General features: G+C 52.1%; 2 protein-coding genes and 1 long non-coding RNA gene across 6 annotated transcripts; 1 reads left to right on the forward strand and 2 right to left on the reverse strand.

Moving 5' to 3' along the window:
* Positions 1–566: 566 nt before the first annotated feature.
* Positions 567–6,479, reverse strand: CNP (2',3'-cyclic nucleotide 3' phosphodiesterase). 3 transcript variants are annotated; one of them, XM_051640229.1, is made up of 4 exons: positions 6,382–6,479; positions 3,835–4,504; positions 3,110–3,252; positions 567–2,586 (listed from the first exon to the last, which is right to left on the reverse strand). In XM_051640229.1, the coding sequence occupies exons 1-4, from the start codon at positions 6,382–6,384 to the stop codon at positions 2,134–2,136; spliced, it is 1,269 nt and encodes a 422-aa protein (XP_051496189.1). In that variant the 5' UTR covers positions 6,385–6,479; the 3' UTR covers positions 567–2,133. The 3 variants fall into 3 exon arrangements, with proteins under 3 accessions (XP_051496189.1, XP_051496190.1, XP_051496188.1); XM_051640230.1 differs by lacking the exon at positions 6,382–6,479 and adding an exon at positions 5,639–5,890; XM_051640228.1 differs by lacking the exon at positions 6,382–6,479 and adding an exon at positions 5,118–5,624.
* Positions 6,480–6,712: 233 nt separating this feature from the next.
* Positions 6,713–14,379, reverse strand: ODAD4 (outer dynein arm docking complex subunit 4). 2 transcript variants are annotated; one of them, XM_051640219.1, is made up of 12 exons: positions 14,281–14,379; positions 13,659–13,790; positions 13,001–13,154; positions 11,712–11,773; positions 10,857–11,013; positions 9,668–9,892; positions 8,990–9,197; positions 8,471–8,557; positions 8,056–8,252; positions 7,766–7,866; positions 7,578–7,653; positions 6,713–6,870 (listed from the first exon to the last, which is right to left on the reverse strand). In XM_051640219.1, exons 1-12 carry the CDS (start codon positions 14,377–14,379, stop codon positions 6,815–6,817), a joined length of 1,554 nt encoding a protein of 517 aa, XP_051496179.1. In that variant the 3' UTR covers positions 6,713–6,814. The 2 variants fall into 2 exon arrangements, with proteins under 2 accessions (XP_051496179.1, XP_051496180.1); XM_051640220.1 differs by lacking the exon at positions 9,668–9,892.
* Positions 8,579–9,737, forward strand: LOC127394370 (uncharacterized). Its single transcript, XR_007891620.1, has 3 exons — positions 8,579–8,714; positions 8,812–8,900; positions 9,655–9,737. It is a non-coding gene; the product is annotated as an uncharacterized LOC127394370 (long non-coding RNA).
* Positions 14,380–15,293: the final 914 nt, after the last annotated feature.

Raw genomic sequence — 15,293 nt, forward strand, 5'->3', positions numbered from 1 at the left:
GACAGCAGGAGTTTGGGGGGAGCTGGGATGCTGCCTCCAGTCCTGGCACAGCCCATCTTCCCACCCTGACCCCATCTCCCTCCTGCCTTCAGGCAGGAGCTCATGCTTTGGAAGAGAAGGTGGTGTGAGGTGATGCTCGAGGGCCGAGTGTGGAGCAGCAACCCGAGCACCTTCGTTGCATGCACGTCTGCTTTGTTCTAAGGACACTAAGGACTAGTCGAGACAGAAGCGGGTGCAATGTGAAGCCAACTTGGAGAGGATGCTGGACCCTGTGCTGCAGTATTTATCTGAATCAAAATTCGGAATGTTTACCTCAGTGTAAATACCTTCACCTTTCCCGTGGGAGGAAGGGCACATTGCATGGAGCAATCCCTGTCCCCATTGCTTTGCCAAACCTCATCCTCTCCAAGACGGGCATCACTTCGGTACCAACACTGTCCTCTTTGGACCCTCACCTTTCTAGGATGTGGATGGTAAAAATGTGAATGTTTGTTGTTTACTTCATTAGGCATAATTCATAATGATGTGTTTATATGAAGAATACCACAGACTGAAGCAAAACCATATGCAATTGGTTTACTTTATTATAAACTGTATATGATGTACAAACTAATAAAAATGGAAACGACGAGAGTCTCACTGTTGTTCTTGAGCAGGCAAATGGGATATTCCAGCTGTGCATGTCTGTGCTGGGTGGGAGCTGGAGCGGTGGGCTGTCCCTGGGGGCTGGAGGGAGGGGGCTGGCACTGCTCAATGTGCCTTTAAAGTTGTGATGGAACAAACTCCTGCCAGGTTTGTTGGGAAGGCCCGAGCTGGGCATTTGCCCTCTGCTGAAGCTGCTGAGTTTTTGTTTTGTTGGTTTTTTTGTTATAATGATAATTTATTGTCATCCATCTCTTTGAAACAGCAGGAAGTATTTTGCTTTACTGGTAAACCTGCCGAGCATTTACTGGATCAGCCCCAAACCCCTCCTGGCTTTTGTTTCACATCCAGAGAAATGCTTTGGGCTCCCCAGCGCTGGGTTCCTGCTCCTGGGGAGCTGCACCCACACACTGCTCCTGTACAGACCCAGCATGTGCTTGTCAAACACAGTAAGTATTTACATATATTAATACAGGATTAATTTAACTACGCAGTTCACCAGACACTGAGCCATAGCATGAGTTTAAACTGTTGTCCTGACCTGAATCCATTAGTTGAGCTTGTGTTACAGTAAAGTAGTGACCACAGGTCCACCGGCCGAGGGTCTGGCTAAGAGCAAAACCATGTTTCAGTAAAACAGACTTGATAACAGGAGTGCTTGATCATTAGCTCTTTTCCCAGCCAATGGTTTAGGTTTGAGCAGACTTAAGTTACACAGTTACAGGACCTTCACTTCCTACATTACAATGTTACAGTCATCCTAACTTTTAACATTCAAGTGCATTAGAGAAAACTAGTAAAATCTTGCATGAAGTACAGTTCTGTACTTCAGACATGATTTTAGTTTCTATAGAATAAGATGGAAAAGACATTAGTTCATCTCTTCCACTCCCTGCCAAGGCAGGATTATTCCCTACAGGACAAGGACACTGGACAGTGACATGTGAGGTGACATGACTGGAGCCAGGCTGCAGGAACTGGAACTGCCTCTCCTGGAATTTCACTAGTTTCCCTTTAATTTTGTAACAGCTGACTGATGTCCATCCCTCGGGTGTGGGAGAAGGGAAGGGACATGGCTCAGTTCACCTCACTTGGCTCCAGAGCAGTTACATCCAAGCTTTGGTCTGCTACTGCTTATGGTGCTGACACATAAAGACCTAACGATTGTGGTTCATAGGGAAGTTAGGAGAGACCAGAGCTGGTCTTCCTCTGAGGAAGAAAACAAGAACACCACGGCTGGTGCACACCAAAACTCAAACTACACTCGACAGCTCTTCAGTTACTGCCACCAGTTTTGTGACAGTTTGTCAGGCAGTAGTTGCTTGTTTTCTTCCTTGTTCTGAGACCAATAACTTCTCCCCAGAGAGGCTGCACGCTGGGGTTGGCAAAGGGGCTTTCTTTAGTACAGGTAGAATTATTTCTCTTTACACTTTTAAAGGTTACAGGAGTTACTTGCCTTTTAAAAACAAACACGCTGCCCTGCCCACACCCCTAGATGATGGTGCAGGAGCTAAAAGCAGAGCCCCGTTTGTTGGTGCTCTGCGTTGGCACCAGTTTTCCTTTTCCATAGTAACCTGAGAATATTGCCTTCACATCGATCTTTTTGGAGAGGATGAGCATCCACATACCGTTATCAAAGTACAGCAGTTTCCCTCCTCCGATTTCCCCCACTTGATCCCCTTTGTTCCCTGCCTTTTCCAGTTTCACAAACTCCAGCAGGTCCAGCCCAGTCTGGACTGCTTCCACCCCGTTGGCGCAGCCCAGGGTGATGTGAGCGCGGCTGCCCCTGGGGAGGTTGTCGCTGGGCAGGATCTTGTCGGCGTCCCCAGGCCACAGCAGCAGCTGCTGTTCACTCAGCTCCACCCGAGCACCAACAGTTTTTGTTGTGATGAAGAGAGCAGAGATTGACAAGGTGAAGCCTTTGCCGTAGGAAACCTTCACAGCCTGGGAGGAAGGAGACAATCCAGGACTGAGCTTTAACTGATTGGGAGCTACAGCCGCGCAGTTGGTTTATTGCCCATGAACTCAGGGTTCTGCCTGGTCTTGCTCTGACATATTTGAAGCCCTGTGTGCAACTCCATGAATTTGGAGCTGGTCACATCTCTTCCCTTCACAAATTGCAGTATTTAACTTGTGCTCATCTGCTCTGAAATAATTCAGCTGGAAGTGCAAATGCCTAAATTCATCATCGGTCAAATCAAGCTATTGGGGATGCTGCTGGAAGTCAGGGTAATGGGGGTGGCAAGAGTATTTTGTTTGGAAACTAACAGGAACCAGTCACAATCTCCCCCCAGATTACGACTTTTCTATTGCACAGGCCACGTGGATGTACCTATGGTCCCCACAGTTCCCCCCCCAGCTCCAAGCAAAGCCCAGTCCCCAGCCCACCCTGGAGGCTTCTGGATCCCCTGCTGGGAAGGGGCAGGGAGACTGGGGGCATGAGGAAGGTCAGAGCCCCAGGACTCACTTCTTGCTGTGCATATTCCTCTGCTCCAGCTGCTTTTCCAAAGTCGGTGTATTTTGTGGTGCAGTGTAAGACCCCAGGCGGCCTCTTCACGAAGTGGTTGGTGAGGTCTATTTTTATTTTGGGATCTTCAATAGCAGAGGCAACTGCAAAGACAGGTAAACAATATTACTGTCAAAAACTGATTCCCCTGATGTCACCCCATGAGCCTTAAGTGCTGTCTCAGCTTTCTTCACCAACCTGTCCTTCATGTCTCATCTTTCTTACTGTGGAAAAGGACTAAGATGGGTAAATAAAACTCCTTCCCCCTCGGCTAACAGTGGATGTAACCAGAAAACAGAAGATTCTGCGCATCATTGTGGCTCATCTGAACCTTGATGTCTCTTCAAACCAGGATCATGTTGTACAAGAGTGTCCTGGCTTTCCCTTCCCTCTGGCTCACTGCAGCAGGCAGGGAGGCCTGGCCACCTCATGTAAATGCTGCTGCCACTGCACCCAGCCCCTGCAGTGCCACAGCCAAACAGAACTCTTAGAACTAACACTTTCATTGCTTCTTACTTACAACAGCAACTTTGTTAACTATGGGAAAAGGATTCATAGCTTTAAACAGCTTTTCTCGTTGCTAACTCTGACAATTTGCTTTAGAAGCTGACCAAAATTGTTCCTATTGCTGCATGTTAACATTTAATCAAGAGAGAAAGAACTTGGGAAGATCCTTGTGTACATACAGTATTTACTCTCCTTTTTGAAGGCTTTGAGACTTCCAAGCTCATCTAAGAAGGCCTGGCCAGCCTTCCTCAGGTTCTCTGAACTTCTTTTGCTCAAAAACCACCCAAAATACATGGGTAGGAAATCCTTCTCCAGGCTTGGCTTCATCTTCTTCAGCTCATCCACCGACAGTTTCCACTGATTCTTTTCCTTCAGCTGCAAACAATCCATTCTCCACTGGGTTTTGGGCTCAGCGAAGATGACTTTGTACCGGTATTTGTCAGCAATGTCAAAGAGCTGGTCCAGTCGTTCCCTCTCATGGTGAGTGTCATCCAGAACGATAACGCTGATATCTCGTTTGCAATAGTCAACTAGATCCTCATCCACCTTTGAGTACTCTTCAGGAATGGTACTTCTTATTGAAGGTGTAATTTTATAGTTATCAACAGAGATGACCTTGCAGGCATCTTTATACCTGTCTTGAATAGCCTGGGCCAGGGTGGACTTCCCACTGCCAGGCAGACCTCTTAAAATAAAAAAGGTTTTAGATTCTTTGACTGTGGAGATGGTATCTTCATCATCAAGAAAAGGGAACTGCAAGCCTTCAGGTCTTTCTTTTGCTGATTGAGTAGACATTTTCCTAAATATTTTAGGCAGGAATGTGTGACTCTTCTTTGAGAAGCCTCTGTTCTGAAATGCAAGAAGAAAACATTTTGCAGGCTAGCAACCCCAGGGGATGGCGTGTTCCTGCTGCACAAGCAGGCACCACCGAGCACCTTTGCTGGAAAGAGGGAGCTCAGAGAAATGTCCTCAGGTCCCCAAACCGTAGCTGCCCCTGCTGGTCCGGCAGCAGGGACCGTGGCCTGTCCCAGCCCCCGGCACTGTCCCTCTGCCCCGAGGAGCTGGAGCTGCAGCAGCTGCTGTCCTGCCCGACCCAGAAGGGGCGTTTTACTCGTCGTGTGGCTCCACAAAGCTTCAGCCTGGGCAGAGCTCTTCTAGTGTTGAAGATAGTTCTGAACACTTAAACTCAGCTACAAGATAAAAAGGGTGCAAGTGGGGAATTCCGCCTGAGAACGGGAAACGAAACTGCCAGCAGGCTGTGACAGCTGCTGCAATCTCGCTCCCGAGTAAAAACAACTGCTACGGGCTGCAATTCAGGGACCCTCCACCCCCACAGGAACGGCTCTGTCTCGCTTAAGTTTGCAAGAAGACAGACTCTCACGGTAAGAATTGTCATTTCTTCACGCTGTGCTGAACCATCAGCACCCCGAGTGCCTCAGAGGAAAGGATTTGGGCTTCTCACCTGATGAAGAGCAACCGAAATTGCTTCTGGCAAAGACAAAGCCCCCGCCGGCAGCTGCTGAGCTGAACATGAAAGTGAAACCAGGCTCTGAGCACGCAGGGAAATGGTGCTTTGGCAGCAGCCAGTGAGCAAGGACGCTGCTGGGGAGCTGGGGCTGGGCCTCCCTCCCCTCATGCCAGCAGTTCCCGTGACTGGAACCCCAGATTAATTCCCAGCAAGGTCTGGGAAAACACGAGAGTGGAAGGAAACAAGGGATTTCTCCAACTGTGCCAGTTTTTGACAGCACCAACAGGGCAGCCACTGGTTTTGGGGTTGATACATGAACTCTCCCCCTTCCCTGGCCCAGCCCCTGCCCTGCTCCAGCAGCCACGCGGTGATGCTGAGGGAGTGAGTTTTGCTTTTGATGCAAAAATCGAGGGGTTTTAAATGCAACATAAATGTTCTGCCTGTGGCAGAAAAATCCGCCTTCCCTGTTTGCAGGGTGAAGATGCTGTTTAAAAAAAACACAAAAAAACCCCCACAACGTTTCAGTTGATGAACTTTCCTGTCTCTTATTCCAGAACGTGAGGTGGGATTTGGTTCCAAAGCACCCTTGGACCAGGACCCGGAGCAGCCCCCCTTCAATGGACGTTTGGCTTCCCCGTGGATCCGCGGCTCCCGGCGCAGGAGGAACCCGCTGCCCTGGGACACCTCCGGGAGCTGCTGTAAGTTCCCGTTCGCCACCAGCCCCGATGTTTTGCTGGAGGCAGCTGCTGGTGCTGCAGCCACTGAAGCCGCTTTTCAAACGCGCAAACAAAAGAACAATAATGGAAAACACCCTCCGGCCCCATTGTTCGGCCGCCAGCCCGGCGGATAATGGTGGCCTTCATGGGCCGGGGCCGGACAATGGCCCCTCAGAGCCCCGCGTCGGCGGAGCGCGGGGCCCGGGGGGACAATCCCCCATTGAGCCCGCGCCCCGTCCCCCCCTGTCCCCGTCCCCACAAGGCTCCGGCTGGTCCCGGGGCTCCCCGCGGGACCGGGAGCGACGCTCCAGGCACCGGGACCTCCAAAGTGCTTCGTGCCCCGGGACGCGGCCCCCGCACCCCCAGCCCCATCGTGGGGACCCCGGGGCTGGGGTGAGGGGGTGACCCGGGCGCGGCCGCCCCTGCGCGCCCCGGGACCGGCGGCCACGTGTCGGTGACACCGCCGGGCGCTCCCTCCGACCGGGAACCGAAACTGGCGCCCGGGAGGCGGGGGAGCCCCGCGCCCCAGGCCCCGCACTTACCATGGTGAGGGCAGCGGCCGCCGGTGCGGAGCGGCGCGGCGGGGAAGCGGCTCTGGGGCGGGCGCGGCCGCGGCCCCTTTCATAGCCCCGGCCCCCCCGGGGGGCAGGCGCGGGGGCCCGAGGGGACAGGGAGGGACGTGCTGGGGCCGGGGGGGCCGGTCGGGCCCTCCCCCGGGGCGGGCAGGGACGAGACCACGGGAACGGTGCGGGAAGGCTCGTGTGGGCAGCCCCGACCCCAGGCACAGCATTCGGGACGTGCTGGGTCCGGATGCGGTTCCTCAGCCCCTACTGCCGCCACCGGGCTCTTCTTTCCCCCTTTGCTCTCCGTCTGTTTTATTTGTTTCCCCCTTTATTGTTTCCGCGTTATTCTTTATCGTTCCTGGCATCTTCTCTTTGCTTTTAATTTCAATTCCTTGTGCTTTGGTCACCGTCTCTAATCGTACTTCTTCAAGTCGCAGAGTTCTGTCCTTACACCTCTGAAGTTGTGGTCTGGAGGGGGGAAAAGCAATCTGAGCCCGAGTTCCAGCACCCAGGGATCAGTAGCAACGACAGAGCCCTGGGCTCCATCGCCACAGCTCTGCTGTTCTGTAGTGACAGGACAAGGGGGAATGGTTTCAAACGGGAAGAGGGGCGATTTGGATTGGACATCAGGAAGAAATTCTTCACTCTGAGGGTGGTGAGACCCTGGCCCAGGTTGCCTAGGGAAGCTGTGGCTGCCCCATCCCTGGCAGTGTTGAAGGGCAGGTTGGATGGGGCTTGGAGCAGCCTGGGCTGGTGGGAGGTGTCCCTGCCATGCAGGGGTTGGATCTAGATGCTCTCCAAGGTCCCTTCCAGCCCAAACCAGCTGCCGGGCCCCAGGGAGGTGCTGCCACCTCCTGCCCAGGCTCTGCCGGAGCAGCCCAACAGCTCGTGGCTTTCACGCAGATTTTGGTATCACTGACATCGCTCACTTTAGTTTCTACCTGCTCAAGATTAAACCTTTACTACCAAAATACAAACCACAAGTTATAACTACGCTTTGGCTTCATATACAAATTAATTCCTGTGAGTGTGTACTAGTACAGAGGATGCAAGAGGGGCCAGAAGTTGCTGCCTGAATGGAATGCTTTGTTCCCATGTCTCAGTCTGTGCTCCAGAGAAGGAAAGTGAGGAATTTTAGTATGTTTTTGGAGTGCAGAGGTCTAACTGACAACTACCTTCAAAGGAGTAAAATGCTGTATGGTCTCCTTCATTCAGCTCTTCAATGAAGTTTTTGCTCACATCGTTTAAGGCCTGAAAGAGAGAAATAAAAGCTCTAGAAATGCAGTTACACACTAGTAGACTAGTTACAGCCAACTTACTGCTGCTGCCCCAAGCTTCTCCCTCTTTGCACTGAGCCACTTACAGCGATGATGGCCTTCTGAGCAGCTTCATTGTGGACAAACTTTGCCTTCTCAAGTGCTTTTTCAAAGTTGGTGATTGCAGACCAGTAATCCTTTAGTTTTACTGTAACAGACAAATGAAAACATCTGTTTTAAACCAAAATCAAGAGAACAACAGTTAATGAAGCAGGTCTCCAGTGAGAGGTCCTGATCAGCAGTTACTCTGGCTGTTAAGTCCCAGGGATGTTTTCCCTGGGCTGCTGAGCAGAGGAGCTGTCTCCAGCCAGAGCAACATTTGTACCAACACCTTTACCTTCTGCTTGTGCCACTAGCACGACAGCATGGAGTTGCCACTCAACATCTCCCTTTTCAGATGCTGACTGCAGGGACTTCTCTCCATAATTTTGGGCTGCTTCAGCTTTATTCAGCTCGAGATAACAGCGGCCAATTTCATGGAACAGCCAAGTCTTCTCTAGCCTGGATTTTGCCATTGGAATCTTCTCCTCCCAACTTCAGGCAGAGAGTAAGAAAAGCAGACACTTACTGAACCTCACTAGGGGCAGTTAGAATTTCAACCACTGATTCTATAAACAAAGGGTTCCAGGGGCTGTTGGTAGGGAAAACATCACAGCCTCCCTGCCAGCAGCATGAATAAACAACCTGGAGAGACAGCAGCTATTTAATTCAACCCCCAACCTCATGCCTTTTCTGTTACTGATTTTACGTACGTGTCAATAGCTTTCTGGAATTTGCCAGTTCTGGCATAAACTCTGCCAATGTTTTCCAGGGCTCTGGACACGGCGTCGGGCAGGTCACTGTGTTGAAAAGAAGAAGAAATCAGGGTGGCTGCCACAGTCTGGCTGCTGATCCAGTCTGTGCTTTCTTCAGCCTTATCTGTTTTCTTTGGTGCCCAACTTGACTTCAGGCTGTGTTGAGAATTGGAGGTAGAGGCCCAAGGTCAGGTTTGATCAGGTAGATTTCTGGGTTTATGGACAGCTCTTGTACCTGATGCCCCAACATACAGGGGTTAGTTTTGTCTTTGATTATATTTGTGTGTCTGTGTGTGCAGTGAGGAAGTGGAGATCACCTGGAGAGAGGCAGAATGAGCCACTAGAGACCATGGCACTTGGGCAGAGTCTGAATATGTTAAATCTCCAGGTAAGAATTACAATGTCACCTGATGCTCAAACATCTTAACAGAGGTTCTTCCCTCCTCTCCCCACCCACCTGAACTTCTCAGCACTTACTTCTGTCTGGCAACTTCCAGGTGCATTTTGTGGCTTTGCAGAGCTGCCTCTGTCTGGCCCATGTCAAACTGGGCCTTCCCAATGCAGCTGTGGAGGTGTCCAATCAGTTCATTCTTGTTGGGAACTTCCTCCTCTGACCACTCTTGTATTGTTTTTAGTAGCTTCTCTGCTTTCTTGCAGCTTTCTTCAGGGTCATCACCAGTCAGCACTACAGACAAAGACGAAAGTTGAGTTCCAGTGTGTGGACTCAGTGATAGTGGGGAAGTCAGACTAAGTGCAGCTGTGTGAGCATCAGGCAAAGCTTGGGGAAGGTTGGAGCTCCTGACTCTTCGTGTACCTCCCACGTTGCTCCTTCCAGTCTCCAAGAAATCTGCCCATGGGAGATGGTATTACTGACCCTCCACCGGGCACTGCTTCCATCACAGCAAATAAAGGGAAATGACCCTGGGAATTCTGTCCAAGGGGTGTCGTGGAAACCAATCAGCAAGATCTCAAGTGTAGAAAAATAATGTGTTTGATTCTGTTTCTAGGAGAGTGCAAAGAACACAAATAGTTCCCCAAAGTGCCTACTAGTGTTAATGCCTGTGCTGCTGCCATTGTTCTGGTCTGTAATTACTACAGCAAATAATTACATGTGCCAATCATAATTCTCTTACTGCTTCCAGACAGGACACCTACACATCTCGATGTCCTCCATGCTCTTCAGGATGTATCTGCCAATCTCAGGTGGTTTTGTCTTCGTGTCCTGGATCCACCTTTGCTGCCTGAGCTTGCGCTCCCTCTCCCGGGCATAAATGGGATTCTGCTGCTGCCAGAACTCACTGCGACCTTTCAGGTAGGCAATGCCACTCAAAACCAGGTCTGCTATTTTGATCCCCTTCTCTGTCCTGCTCTCCATCAAATCTGCAAATCAGGAGGCAGAACCCAGGGGAGTGTTAGTGTATGGGATGGATGGAGCTGCCGTTCAGCAGCTCAGCCACTGCTGTGACTCTTCTGATAGAGACAGTCCTGGAAATTAAAGTCTTCAGTGCTTCTCAGAGCAGGTGCAATTAGGAGAGAAGTCAGGGAGAGCTCTCTTGCTGCTCCCAGCCCTGGTAGTTTTTGCTGCCTTCTCTGCTGATATGAGCCAAGAAGGAGCCCAGTTAACGGGGCAGCAGTGATGAACGAGCACCTGTCCTGGTCAGAACAGCTGTGTGGACATTTGTCCTGGAAATGGCTCTTGGGAAAGTCTGGTGGATCAGCTGCAAGACAGACACTGAGAGGGCTTTGACATGCCTGGAAACCAGACAGCCCAGATACATTATTAATGCCAGTAATATCATAAAACCTGTGAGTAGCCTAAATTCTTAATTACTTCTCTACTCCTGGGTAAAGAGTTCCCTAGGAAAATGATTAATGGGGAATCACCTTTCTGCCTAGTTCTAAAATAAGATACTTCTCTGAATTCTCCATCTTGATTTTAACAGCATTTCTAACAAAAGCACAAAGGAGTTACATGTGAGCACTGCTTTGCACTTAATGCTGCTGGTGGTGCAATTTATCATTATGGCAGAAGGGATTTGCAATGATACTGTTTCTGGTTTTTTATCTCATCAGCACAGGCTGCTGTGAGTTGATTTAGTGTTTGTTATAAAAGCTGCCCTCTAATAGGGAAGGAAATATGCTCAGACTTAGTTATGAATATTGAATCTGGCTTCAGAAATACCTGTACTCTCCAGACACCTGCCTCATGACCCCTGCAAGCACCATGTGCTGTGTGAGCTCTGGTACAAATACGGAAGAGCAGTCAGAGCAATATAAGAAAAGAAGGGGGGGGGAAATAGAGCCTGCTTAGAAAGAACATTAATTAAATATAATGAAGAAAGACCTTTATCCTGGAGCAACTTTTCTAGGTAGACCTTGTCAGCATAAAGCTCTCCAAGAAGCTGTCGTTCTATCTTTGGGTTTCTCACAGGCTCCTGTTTCTTTGCCCGTTTTTGATCCTTTGTCAGCCTGATTTGGAATTTCTGATTTGCTTCTTTACTCTACAGTGAGAAAAAAAAAGGAATTTGGGGGAATTAGCGGGGAACACTAGAATTAGCAAAATTCTATTTGCACTCTATTTGCCAGCTTATTTTTAAAATAAAAGCAGAAAATCAACATCTCACCAATTGCTTTGGTCAGGAGGGCATTTCTGAAGTTTCATCCCAAATCTCAATAATTACAGTGCTGATCTTTTGACCCCTTTGTATACATTATTTTTACCACCGAGTACCCATAATTCCAGCTGAAAGAAGCAAAGAGCATTCCCTGCACTGCCTTCCAAAGGAAAGGGGGCTTGGCACCCTGGAGGAGGAGGTGCTGCCCCAGGGACGGCCCCGAAATGAGGCAACCGAGGAAGTGTCCAGCATCAGAAACATGAACCTTAAACACCAGGTAGAACCAAAGTAAATACTGTAGATAGATGTGCCCTGGCTCCAGCCTTGGTGCTGTTACTTATTAGCTGTTGGTGGGTGATCAGCAGCACCCTCCCCTCCGCCTTCTCCTTTAAATTGTGAGGCTTGAACCAGCAGGTCCATGAACACCCTCCTAACAGACCAGTGTCCTTCCCACCCCCAGCAGACACCTCACTAGTCCAATTGTATCTGCATCCAGGTTGCTGCAGAAGCCATCAGTCCTTTAGTACCTATTTCAGAAAGTATTAGCACTATTTAGCTTCTGAAGCAGGAGCTTCAGACTGTACCTCAGCCTGCCTGCTTATAAAGCACACATCTTCATTCATCTTCAGCTTAACTGAGGTTGGACCTGCAAACACAGAGAAAATACTCATTAGTGTTCAAGAACAGCAGCACATTTGCCTGCAGCCCAGATGCTTGAAGACATTTAAAGCCTGTAGCTCAGAGGATCAAGCATGGCAAGTATTTCAGCTGTGAGGTGCAAAGAAACCTGGGCATTTGTATTCAGCTAAGGAAGGAGCAGTCACAGCAGAAAGCAAAGCCAGAGCTGGAAACTTGCCCTGTTTTTTTTTTAAATAAGCATCACATTTGAAAGAGCTTCAGGCTTTTATGCAGCCAGGACAGGAAGTTAATCTGTGGCACTGGAGGTGGATTGAAGCTTTGAAACTGATTTCAGGGAGAGGAAGGCACTTGGGTATCTTCAGGATCAGGGCCAGTGTGCAGTGAGTGTGTCCTGGCTCTGGGAAGGGACAGGCTGTGGGATGCCCCTGAGCAGTCCCCAGGAGCTGGGCAGGCTGTGCTGGAGCCTTCTAGCCCCACAGTGGGAGCTCCAGGCACATGTGGACGGTGGTGGCCCCAGCTGAGGTGTGTCCCTGTGCCTGAGTGGGGCTCCACCTCCTGTCCATGCTCGTTGGCCCATGGGATCATTCCTACAGAACAAAACTAAGGGAAAAGGGACAAGTTTTCAGTTTCCTTTGACCATTGTGAAGTCCTTGGCCCTTCCTGTCTCCTGCAGGACTCCATCACCTGAGCCAGGAATTGTGAAAGCAGAGCCCGTTGCAGCAGGGAACAGCTTCACTGCTCTGATGCAACGTGCACTGGAGGAACATCAGGACCCCAGAAGGCCAGGAACGGGCAGCGAGGCCAATTTCATTGTGAACTTTGAGTACTAGGATAAAGATCTCAAAATGGATCCTGTAATCAGGAGGGCTGAAACTCTATCAGCTGTTTTGTTCTGTATTATCTAAGCCATTTTCATGGTGACTTTGGAAATTCACGTTTGTGTCGCCGTTTGCTTGCATAACTGAAAGTGTTGGGCACTGTATGTGAATAGGCATTCAGAAAAAAAAGAGATAGAAAAGACTAATAAAAAGGACTAATGCTGTGCTCTTTCTGCTTCCTGGCTTCAGCCGTGGGTGGCCACTGAGCACATGAGTCCAGGAGCAAAGAGACTGTTGGTGCAGGGTCCTCGGGTCACTTGCAGAGTTAATTTGCCCAGGGAGCAGGGCTGGGCAGGGCTGGGCAGAGCAGGGCAGGGCTGGGCAGGGTGGCAGCAGCAGCAGCAGCAGCTCCTCACTTCCAACGCAGTTGACAATCGCCGCCTGGGACTTCTCGATGCCCAGCCGGAACTTCTCCAGGTCCGGGCGCAGCCTCCGCCCTCGGTGATAATACACCAGTGCAAACTCAAAATCACCCATGGCGTATAACACTTCAGCTTTTTGGTAAATTCCCTAAAATGACATTTGGGGAAAACAAACAAACAAACTTAAAAGGGGAGGGGGGGCGGGGAAAGCTTCAGAGCTCTCAGTGAGCCCCCCCCGCCACCCCCACCCACACACAGCAAAACCCAAACCTGGAGTCCATTCAGCTGCTGAGTAAGCACCTCCACACAAAGTTCCTTAATGTGAGGGTGGTGGGTCACTGGAGCAGGTTGCCCAGAGAGGTGGTGGGGACCCCATCCCTGGAGAAACTCAAGGTCAGGCTGGATGGGGCTCTGAGCAACCTGTTCTGGTGTGGGATGTCCCTGCTTTTTGTGGGGGGGTTGGACTAGAGGACCTTTAGAGCTTCCTTCCAACCCAAGACACTCTATGATTCTCTGAAACTTCTCTGGAAGCAATAAAAATGCCAGGAGTGTCTTTGGAGTTAAGCTGCTTCTACACAGAACTGTCTCCCAGACCTTCAGGCTGTCACAAATAAAAGACCATCCCGGACTCTCATCACTTTATGCTGTTTACCTTGGAGAATGTTTTGTCAGTTGTAAGAGATGCTTCAGCATCTTTCAGGGCATTTTCAGTGTCCCCCAGTTTCAGGTGGCAGTTGGAGCGGGCAGCCAGGCAGTTCTTGTCCCCTGCCCTCAGCTTTAGTGCCTGGAAGGCAGCAGATGTGGGTAAGAGAGCTGGGCTCAGTAGCACCAACACCAGCAGGAACAGAGATTTGATGCAACCTGCTCTGTCCCAGCATGGATCTTGAGGATGGATGAGAATAAAAACATGACACTTTTACTACAAAAACACTCTCTTGATGTTCACACCTCTCTGCAGCCGCCCTGCAGGTGCCGCATCCCCTCTGAGCACCCCCCGCACCGGGCAGGACCTGCAGCTCCCCCCGCTGCCCCGCCTGTGCCACCTCCCCCCGTGCTGTGACCTCCAGGCACCCCTGGGGACACGTCCCTTCGCGCCACCACCTCTCCGGGCCGCGTCTCCTCCCTTTGCCGCGGGTCCCACCTTCCTCCTCGCGCCCCTTCCCTTCGTGCCGCCACCTCTGCCAGCCGCCCCCGCGACAACCGGCTGCCACCGCCACCCGCGGCCCGCCGCGGCCGCCACCGCCGAGTGCCACCCCCGCCCCCGGGCCCCTCACGTTGTTGTAGCAGGTCAGGGCCTTGCCGTACTCGCCCAGCCGGCAGAGCTGCGCCGCCTCGGCCATGAGGCCGGGGAAGGCCCCGCCGGCCGCCATCATGGCCGGCGCGCTGGCGCCGCCGTCGCCTGGCAACCGCTGCCCGGCAACGGCCCCACTTCCGGGGCGCTGCGAGGCCCCTCCCAGGCGGTGACGTCACGCGGCGCCCCGCGGCGGGAGCGCGCGCTGCTCCGGGCCGCGCGGGGACCCGCCAGGAAAACCACCCAAATTCACTCAAAACCGCCAGCCCTTCCTCCCCGCCGTGTTTCGGCACCCGCGCGTCCGGGGGCCCCGCGCCGCCGTGGCCCGGAGCCCGCAGCAGGCGGGGCGCGGGCGGGAACCAAGGGCGGGCGGGTTTTCCACCTCATCCCTCCTGCCCCGGCCTGTCCGACCGAGCAGGACCCGCTGCCCGTGCGGTTTTTGCTGCCACCCGCGTTTCCCAGCGCCGGGATGGGCGGGTTTCCCGGCAGCCGCGCTCCCGGCTCGTCCCGCGGGGTCCAGGCCTGGACAAACGATTGATGCGCGCAAGAAGCTGCTGGTTCCCTCCTCCAACCAGCGACTTCAGTCTTGACTTTATTTCAGCCTTGGTGAGACCCTGCCAAGGTGAAATTTTTCCTGCCGAGTGACTCAGGGCGGGTGTGGTGTGTCCGTCCCGCTGTCAGATTCCACCCCAACACGCTGCCGCTGGGTTCTGGATGCAGCTCGGGAATCACGGGGCTCGTCCTCGCTCCCTGCCTCCCGGGACGGGGCTGGAGCGGCCCCGCGGCGTGGGAGGCGGGTGCGGCTCACGGGGCTGACAAACAGCAGCTGAGCCCTGGAGTGGGAGGCCGGCGTGACACACCCGTGTCCCCAGGGAGCTGGGCAGCGAATTTCAGACAGTTCGGTTTTGGGAACTGTTTCACGTGGGGACTTTTCCCCGCTGGCGCAGCGGGGTGTGTGACACGCTCTCCCCGGCCAGGCAGCAGCCCCGTGTCTGT

This window comes from Apus apus, chromosome 25 (genome assembly GCF_020740795.1).
Source record: "Apus apus isolate bApuApu2 chromosome 25, bApuApu2.pri.cur, whole genome shotgun sequence".
Lineage (NCBI taxonomy): Eukaryota > Metazoa > Chordata > Aves > Apodiformes > Apodidae > Apus > Apus apus.